The sequence below is a fragment of the Chrysochloris asiatica genome, unplaced genomic scaffold, assembly GCF_000296735.1.
Source record: "Chrysochloris asiatica unplaced genomic scaffold, ChrAsi1.0 scaffold00021, whole genome shotgun sequence".
Taxonomy (NCBI): Eukaryota; Metazoa; Chordata; class Mammalia; order Afrosoricida; family Chrysochloridae; genus Chrysochloris; species Chrysochloris asiatica.
The window spans coordinates 1,773,509-1,783,489 of record NW_006408539.1 but is presented as its reverse complement, the minus strand read 5'-3'; the positions used below and the strand labels follow the sequence as shown (position 1 = coordinate 1,783,489).

At 41.6% G+C, this 9,981-nt stretch overlaps 1 protein-coding gene across 2 annotated transcripts in view; it reads right to left on the bottom strand.

Annotated features, from left to right (window-relative positions):
- SKA1 (spindle and kinetochore associated complex subunit 1) overlaps positions 1 to 9,780 on the bottom strand; it is a 22,904-nt gene extending 13,124 nt beyond the window's left edge. Inside the window, exons 1-3 of one of the 2 annotated variants that reach the window (XM_006837492.1) lie at positions 9,690 to 9,780; positions 9,115 to 9,239; positions 5,298 to 5,395 (exon numbers count right to left, since the gene is read on the bottom strand). In XM_006837492.1, the coding sequence (XP_006837555.1) occupies positions 5,298 to 5,395; positions 9,115 to 9,239; positions 9,690 to 9,777 (311 nt within the window). In that variant the 5' untranslated portion in view covers positions 9,778 to 9,780. The remainder of the gene's footprint in view (positions 1 to 5,297; positions 5,396 to 9,114; positions 9,240 to 9,689) is intronic. The other variant, XM_006837491.1, reaches the window with a different exon arrangement.
- Between the last annotated feature and the right edge of the window lie 201 nt (positions 9,781 to 9,981).

Genomic DNA, 9,981 nt, shown 5'->3' with positions numbered 1-9,981 from the left:
GAATGCTGAAGCCACTTAAAAACTTAGTATGTTGACTTTAAGGATGTTAATATTTTTGATGAATACTTAAAAACTTACGAACTTGCCAAGATTTTATTTATTCATGAGGAGTGTTGGTGTGGCGTTGGACCATGCACTGGACTGCAAAGTCGGCTTGAACTGCAAAGTCGGAAGTTCAAGCTCACCTGCTGCTCCTCGGAAACCTTGTACAGCATCGCTATGGGTCAGAACCGACTTGATGACACTTAACAACATTGTTCATGAAGGAGCTCTGGTAGCAAAGTGGTTACAAGTTGGGCTGCTAACCTCAAGGGCAGCAGTTTGAAACTAGCACCGGTTCCACAGGAGACAAATGAGACTTTCTGCTCCTGTAAAGATTGACAGGCTTGGAATTCCTATGCAGGGTCACTATGAGTCAAAACCAGCTCCACGGCATATAACCATCACCACCACCATTGTTCATAAGGGAGTCCTAGTGTGGCACTGTAGGATAAGCACTGGACTGCAAGGTTGGTTTGAATCCTAAGATCGGCTATTCAAACCCACCAGCCGCTCTTTGGAAACCCTATAATACAGGATTGCTATGAGTCAAAACCATCTAACAGCACTAAACAACAGATGCTCATGAGGCGTCTTGGTGTGGCTAAGAACTGGAGTGCTAACCGTAAGGTCAGTGGTTCAAACTCATCAGTCACTCCTTGGAAACCCTATATAGGGTCACTATGTATGGGAACCAACTCGATGGTACACAATAGTATTGTTCATGAAGATCTAAATAGTGAAGAGAATATTGAAAAATTAAGTCCCCAAATCTTTAGTAACACATGGTTGTTGCTGTTGTGTGCCATCGAGTCGGTTCCAACTCATAGTAACCCCATACACCTAGCTATGCTTATTGGCTTGGCCCAACACTGCTGTCTGTGGTCCATATGTTAGCCATCCTCATCAGTTGTTCCACCAGTTCCATAAGGTCAGTTCGTGTAGAATTGACTTATGCAGCTGCCTAACAGCTTCTCTTCCTGACTTCCATGACCTGGGACATGGGAACATCAATCATCTTGAGCTTCTGTTTCTTCCTATTCATCCTGTTGGTTGGCAGTGCCAGTCCCTTCCTGCTACAAACTCATTGTAGTTGCCAGCAATGAGCATGGGTCACCCTTGGATTCAGTTCTGCAAAACTTTTGGAGCCAGTGAGAACTTTACTCTTAGTACCTGCCCCACTAGCAGCTGGAGTCTAGACATAATGTAGCTTCCAGGCTGTTTAACTTCCAGGGAGAAACAGAGTCTGTTGTCAGCAACAAGCCAAGCCATGCTGGTATGTGGTTCCAAGAAAGAAAACATGGGATGCAGGAAAGAGCAGCTCCAATACAGGAGCAAGTGGAGGGAATTCCCGGGAAGGCGGAGATCTAAGCACCAGACACAGAGGGTAAGCAGGCCTAACTGGGGGCAGCGTGACTCACAAGATGCCCAATGCTGTAGTGCCACCATCCTAATAAGAATCCTACCAGGGGGACAGTCTCCATGATGAGTCTGGCTGACTCCTACCTTTACTTGTCTTGACCATGTGCTAAGAAAGCTCTTGATTTCCCCTTCAGGCCCTGCTTCATGCATCAGCTGAAAACAATTATTCCAATGCGAAAGTTGGGCCATGGTGAAGTTGGAGGAAAATTCCTCCTATTCCCCTAGCCACATTCCTGCTGGATGACCAATGCCTGGCCCAAACTATAGACCTTGAAGATGTCCTATGATGATCTGTTTCCTAATATTCATTCATGGAATAATTTCTATTCTTGCAGAGAAATTCCAAGCTAGGTAGAAAGCAGACCAGGCCCAGGAACTCTGTTGAGCTATCTTTTCCTGGAGGCCTTCACCCATCATCAATATGACTCCTTTCCTACACAGAAAGGTTTGAGCTTGCCTTTCATTTTTTCAAACTGAAACAGTATATAGTTTATGGAAACACCAAATCGGTGGCCATCAATCAAGTATAACTCATGGTGACCCCAAGTGTTTTAACATAGATGACAAAACCATAAAGCAATGCTGCTGCTGTTGGTCATTACTGTCAGGTTAATTCCAACTCATAGCGGCCACATGTGCGCAGACTAAAACTGTTCCATAGGGTTTTCAGTTACCCTTTGAAAGCAGATCACACCAGTCAAGTGCTGTGGGGGAATTAGGTCCTTTCTGTGGTCTTTAACCTTGATTCTTTGGAAAAACAGCTCAGAAGACTTTTTTTCTCCTAAGTCTTAAGGAGTTTATGACAGTGAGTTTTCTACCCCTTGTATCCCTTTAAAGGGTTTGTTACTTTTGTCCAGATTGACTGATGTATCCTGGGTAAACTGTAAACAATTTGGTTTAGAAGATTTTTGTCTAGTTCTGAGCTACAGCCTGCCTTGTGATTGGTATGCAACTTGCAGAGAATGGTCAATAGACTATGCAAATCAGGTGAGGTGTAGCCCATCAGTTCCTACTATGCAAATGAAGTACCTGTGGCCTACCTTCAATATGGATTGCATCTCACAATGTAGAGAAAACAAAAGTCCTCACAACTGGATTAATAAATAACATCATGATAGATGGAGAAAAGATTAAAACTGTCAACGATTTCATTTTGCTTCGATCCACAATCAATACTCCGGGAAGAAGCAGTCAAGTAATCAAATAATGTACTGCATTGAACTAATCTGCTACAAAAGCCCTACAAAGTGATAAAGAGCCTGATACAGCCATGGTATTTTCAATTGCCTCATAGGTATGTGAACACTGGACAACGAATAAGGAAAACTGTAGAAAAACTGATGCATTTGAATTATGGCATTGGAGAAGAATATTAAAAGTACTATGGACTGTTAGAAGAACAAACAAATCTATCTTGGAAGAAATACTACCAGAATACTCCTCAGGAGCAAGGATGGTGAAACTTCTCTCATACTTCAGACTTGTTATCAGAAGGGCCCAGTCCTTGGAGGAGGTCATCAAGTAGAGGGTCAGTAAAAAAGAGGAAGGCCTCAACAAACTGGACTGAGATCGTGGCAGCAAAAATGGGTTCAAACATAACAATTGTGATAATGGTGCAGGACGGGGCTGAATTTCATTCTGTTGTGCATAAGGTCACTACAAGTCAGAACCAAGTCCACAGCACTTAACAACATTATCACCCAGAGGGTACTGATCCGTTCACGGTACTAATGGAAGTGTCAGGGCTTGAGATTGACAAGGAATTTGCATATTTAAACAGCCAGCCCACTGACAGAAAGAAGCAAGAAGAGAAGCAATGGAGGGGATTGTAATCATTGGGATGAAATAGTGTATGATTTATTGACTGTAATGATCTTGTCAATTCACAATAATAAGTTTTAAATAAAAAAGAGAAGCAGTAGAAGGAGTTTAGCAGAGTTGACAGTGAATCTCCGAAGGGTTATGATGGTGGTCAAGGGCTGCAACACTGGAAACAGCCAGTCAGGAGGTCTGCAAGGGGTCCAGCAGCAGAGCAGTGGAGGCAGCAAGGCAAGAGGACACTGTCCTCGGGAAGCCGAGTGGAAAGAGGTCTCCATGGTGAAGAGGAACTGAGAGTTTCGTCCTGCACCGGAAGGAGACTTCACCTACATGCTTCCTGATACTGACTTTTGAGTTGTACCCGGTTCCTTAATAAACTACTTAACTATATAGGGGCCTGTGAGTTCTGTGTGGCCATTGCAATGACTGATCAAGCGCAGAATTGAAAGAGAAATTGCCATGGGAGGAATGGCCGGTGTTAGAGTTGGTAAAAAGGTTGGAGGATGGAGGTGTGTCTGATGTCTACCTCATGGGCATCAGCTTTGAGCTGGTCCCAGCTATTACCCCTTCTGAAGTGAAACAGATTCTGATATTATTACTACGCCCACCCTTTTACAAGTACTTAACTGTTTGCACAAAACTATCATTGCACTCTGTTAGATATATTTGAGGAGTGTTGTATATAGGGGTCGCTGTGAGTCAGAACCGACTTGAAGACACTTCACATCAACAGTGCAGAAACCAGAATTTCCAACGAGATCGTCAGTAAAAGAAAATGGGAAGAGTAGGACTAGTGCTGAAGAAGGGTCTTTTGACCTCTTTGTGACCTTCAAGAAATCAAGTTTCACAAGAGTGATGGTAGTGAGAGTCGGAAGCCAAGTTTTAGGGGCTGTGTGATAGCCCTGGTGGTGCAGTGGCTAAAGCATTGCTAACCAACAACAGGTCAGTGGTTGGAATCCACCAGCCACTCAGTGGGAGAAAGATGTGGTGGTCTGCTATAGCCTTGTAAGCCTGCTGGGTTTCTAAAGGGTCGTATGAATCAGAATAGACTTCATGACAGTGGGTTTGGGGTTCTGTGCAGGGAAAAAAGGAGAAGCAGCAAACATATATTGTCAGTGAACAGACACACGGTCATTTGAAAGGGAAAACAGCTAAGTTTTCTGTTCCTTTAGATGGTTTAAGGTGGGAAAGCTTACTTTTACCCTCAGACAGTGGGCAATAGCTCTCAAAGAAGCAGAGAGAGTCTGTCCCCCAGAGGACATTTTACAGTATCAGGAGACATTTTTCATTGTCACAACTGGAGCGGGATGCTACTGGTATCTACTGGGTTTGTTGTTGTTGTTATGTGCCGTGGAGTCGGTTCCGACTCATAGTGACCCTGTACAGGGTTTCCAAGGCTGTAAATCTTTACAGGAGCAGAGAGCCTCATCTTTCTCCTGCGGAACAGCTGGTACTTTCGAACTGCTGACCTTGAGTTTCACAGCCCAATTCGTAACCACCAGATCTATAATGCACAGGACAACCCCCACAAAGAACTATTCAGCCCAAAATGTCAATAGTGCCAGGGCTGGTAAACTCTGCTCTAAGGAAGAGAAGTGAGTGGGAAGAGTTTAGAGGAGATTCAGCCGTGAGAATGAGGGTTGACATTTTCCTTGGAGACAGGAGGATGAGCGAACTGGCAAATAGAAGAGGAAATCTTATTTCCAGTACAAATGACAAAACACTGAATCATCACTGATAAAACTGTAAAGACATGAAAAAGCACAAAGTTCCAAAGTGCCTGCTTTTTTGTTTGAATGGGCTTATACATCAGGCAGCTTTATTGCTGTTGTTAAGTGCTGTCGAGTCCGTTCCAACTCATAGTGACCCTGTATAGGGTTTCTGAAGAAACCTAAGCAGGTAGTGAGTTCGAACCTCCAACCTTGCTGTTCAAACCGACCTTTCGGTCTGGTGCTTATCCTCCAGCAACACAACACCAGGGTTCCTGTCAGGTTGCAAGAGTCATTAAATATACTTACAAGCTCTTGGTTACCGCTATTTGAGGCAAATGGGGAGGGATGTTTTCCTTGAGATGTTGTACATCTTTGTAATCTTCCTCAAGAGATTCACAGAGTTCCTTTAAAAAAAAAAAAAAAAGCCCATATAAAAATATGTGCACCATGTGTGTGTTTTATGACATTCTAAAGAACATGTATTGCACTGGGCAAATCTGCTGCACAGGAACTTTTTAAAGTGTTGAAGAACAGAGATGTCAGCTTGAGGACTAGGGTGCGCCTGACCCAGGCCATTGTGTTTTCAATAGCCTCATATGGATGCGAAAGCTGGACAGTGAATAAGGAGGATCGTAGAAGAATTGATGCCTTTGAGTTGTGGTGTTGGAGGAGAATACTAAAAGTGCCATGGACTGCCAAAAGAACCAATAGATCTGTTTTGGAAGAAGTGCAACCAGAGTGCTCCTTGGAGGCCAGGATGGCTAAGCTTCGTCTCTCCTACTTTGGACATATTGTCCGGAGGAAACAATCGTTGGAGAAGGATGTCATGTTGGGTAGGGTGGAGGGTCAGAGAAAAAGAGGAAGACCCCCAACGAGATGGATCAGCCAGGTGGCATCATTGATGGACTCAAGTGTGGCAGCGGTAGTGAGGTTGGCCCAGGATCGGACATTGTTTCGTTCTGCTGTGCATGGGGTCACTGTGAGTCGGTTCCGACTCGATGGCACCTGACAACAACAACAACAAAAGAACATGAGGACTCCTGGTGTGGCGCTGTGAGTTAATGTGCTGGACTACAGAGTCGGTTTGAACCTCAAGAGTTAGTTAGAACCTCAAGGTCAGCAGTTCAAGCTCACCAGGCCACTCCTCAGAAACGCTATATAGGATTGCTGAGTCAGAAATCAACTCGACGGCACCTAACAACAACTAAGAACATGAAAGAGTATGAACTTTTATCACGGTGACTGCAAATGTTCCGAGTGCAGAATGGGGAGAAAAACAACTTAATGTAGCAACATTAACAAAAAGAAAAAGACTCATTTGGTTTCTAGAGCATTTATGGTTGGTGATACGTTTTTTGCTGCTAAATTTTTCTCATAGAATAATTACTATTAATTATACACTAGGAAGGGTTGGAATTGAGGTCTCTCCAAAGTAAATTAACCTGGGAGACAACTGAAAAGTGCATGAATGACTTAGGTTTTTCCTTCTGGGAAACTGTTTTTGCCAATTTTGCTAATGTCCCCACCCCCACAGTAATTTGTATATCAACAGTGAGAGCACATGACTGGCTGGAACGATTGATTTTCATTGCTGATGTGCACATATTCCAACTTAATCAAAGTTCTACTTGATCTTCATCTTCTCTCACTCTTCATTTTTGTCTTTAAGTTCTAAAGAATTTAAGGTTATAAATTTATAAGGAAATTCTTCTGAACCTTGGATTTCTGACAGCAGACTCCCCATAATAATGTGAAGAGAAATTTCAAACAGCCTTCCAGTTAGAGTTAAATTCTCTAGGGCCATGAACATTGGGGCATGTTAAAAATAAATAAAAATACCAATATTGGTTTCCATTTTGGATTTCCGTTATATCTATTTTTTTGGAACAGTTGAACTTTATAGACACTGGTTTCATTCTGACTACAACTGTTAGGTTGCGTCTAGTCAGCTCCAACTGACGGTACTCCATGTACACCAGGATAAAATGCTGCCTGACTTTGCACCCTCTTCTCCATCACTGGCATACTCAAATCCATTGCTGGGTTAATGTTGCTGTTAAGTGCCATCGAGTCAGTTCTGACCCATAGCGATCCTGTATAGGGTTTCTGAGGAGCAGCTGGTGAGCTTGAAGCACCAACGTTGTGGTTCAAGCCAACTTTGCAGTCCAGCGCATTAACTCACAGTGCCACGCCAGGACTCCCCATTGCTGTAGCCACAGTGTATTTTGAATGTCTTCCAATCTAGAGGGCTCACCTTCCAATATCAAAATATTCTGTTGTGACCCCTACGGTTTTCATTGGCTACTTTTCAGTAGACTAGCAGGCCTTTCTTCCTAGTCTGTCTTAGTCTAGAAGCTCCACTAAAACTTGTTCACCCTGGATGGCCATGCTGGTATCTGAAACACCAATGGCATAGCTTCCAGCACCACAGCTACATGCAAATCACCATAATATGACAAAGTAGTAACAAACAGGTGCTGGTGACGAGTATTAGGAAAGGCATACCACATGAATCCCTACACAGGCACACCTTGTTCTATGGTACTGCAAATAGTGCGTTTTTAACAAATAGAAGGTTTGTGACCACCTTGTGTCAAGCAAGTCTAATGGCGCCATCTTGCCAACAGTGCGTGCTTACTTCATGTCTGTCACAGTTTGGGAAACTCTTACAGCATTTCAAACTTCTTCATAAGGCTATTGCTCAGTTTTTAGACTACAGTAAATATAACTTTTACTTGCAGTGGGAAACCAAAAAAAATTCCTGTGATTCGCTTTACTGCGATATTCACTTTACTGTGGCGGTCTGGAAATGAACCTGCAATGTCCATGAACCTGTAATGGCAGAATGTTTACATATCTTCAGGACTGTAGGGCTGAAAGGGACTATTGTTGTTGTTGTTGTTTATGTGCCATGGAGTCGGTTCCAACTCATAGATACCCTGTACAGGGTTTCCCAGGCTGTAAATCTTTACGGGAACAGAAAGCCTCATCTTTCTCCGGCGGAAGAGCTGGTAGTTTCGAACTGCTGACCTTGCGGTTCGCAGCCCATAACCACTACGCTACCAGAGCTCCTTGAAAGGGACTATAAGAGCTGTATTTATTGTCACATAATCTCATTAAACTCCTTCAATGACTCTGTAAACAGCAGGAGGCAATTATGATTCACATTGAGTATTTTCCCCTCGGCAGGCAGACACCAACACTTTTATTAGGCTGAGTCAATTAGAAGGTTTGTTAGGCATTTAGAATAAAATAAATATATTTGAATAAGGTTCAAGTTTTTCTTAAAAAGCCTTTGTATTAAAATTTATGGAAAGGTATTAATATAAAAGACCTAAGAAATTGCCTCAGGAACCCTGATGGTGAAGTAGATTGAATGCTAACCACAAGATCAGCAGTTCAAATCCACCAGTTGCTCCATGGGAGAAAGATAAGGCTTTCTGTTCAACAGGGTCGCTGACTCAAAAGTGACACGCTGGCACACAAATAAATAGTCCTGTACAATCTGCTGTTTTTCGGATGAGCACTCTGAGGCCCTGAGAAGTAAAAAACTTTCAGGGTGGCAAATAGTGCTAAGGGAAGTAATATTCTCAGACCAACATATTATTTGTTTACTTTAAACCTACCAAGCATTTAGAAAATTCCCTTTTGGAGTAAAGGTCAATTCCTTTACTATCTATGTTGTTGTGTGCCATGGAGTCGGTTCCGACTCATAGCGACCCTGTACAGGGTTTCCGAGGCTGTAAATCTTTATGGAAGCAGAAAGCCTCATCTTTCTCCCATGGAACAGCTGGTAGTTTCGAACTGCTGACCTTGTGGCTCGCAGCCCGATTCGTAACCACTACGCTACCAGAGCTCCTTTTACTATCTATAGGAAGAAAGAAATATCTATGGAACAATGAAATCCATTACACTGAGAAAATAAAACACAAATGGTTCTGTCTAGTATTAATACTGATTTACAAAGCTAAGACCATTATCAACTCATTTTAAAAATCTTAAAGAGTTGATAATGGTCTTAGCTTTGTAAATACGTATTTTTTTTTAAATAAACTTTTTTTAAAGGTGATTAGGGAGTTGTATTTAGTGATTTTGCTTTGTTTCTTAATTAGCACTGCATTACCTTGAGTGAATTGCTGGTTTGTTCATGGTATTCAATTTCCAATTCCAATTTATTTAAAAGTTCATTTACTACAATGATCTCATTCCCTATTTTATTTAATATAGTCTTCAAGGCAGGTTCTTGACCTATCATAAACAAAAGTAAAATGAAAAGCAAAATACATAGAGAAGCAGTAACATACAAGTACAAACTTGAACTCTTAGAATAGATAGCTTTATATAAAGACATTTGTTATTATTGCTACTATGTGCTGTTAAGTCGGTTCCAACTCATAATGACACTGTATCAAGTTTCCAAGGAGCAGCTGGTGAGTTTGAACCATCAGCCTTGCGGCCCAATTGCTTTCTCCTACAGTGCCTCACGAGGACTCCACAGATAATTCAATATAATTGCATTTTTAGTACCCTTTGCAATCTTCAAAATATTGATGCTGAAATGTTTTTAAATTGTTAGTCAAAACTAAAAATATTACCTTCCTAGGATACAGTCATTTAACCAGACATTAAGATATCATTCAAAGCAAAACAATGAAAATGCATTTTGTGCGTACAAAGTCAATGGAATCTTTTACTTACCACCATTTCTTATGGACAGAGTGTTTTTAATATTGCCAATCTTTTCATTAATGTAAGTGCATAATTGTTCCAGATCAGAGGAGGCCATTTTTTAAGCTGTTTAAGAAAATAAGTAAACACATTTTTAGAAAGAAAAAAAAAAAAAGCCAGACAAATTTCAGTTCACTTTAAAAATCCCCAGATAATAAATAACGAATAAATCTCATTTCCTTGAAAGGAAAGTATAAACAGTTAAAAGCAAGTTCTACAAAATTTTAGTTTCTAACCAAAGTACAGTACTGATCTATCTTAA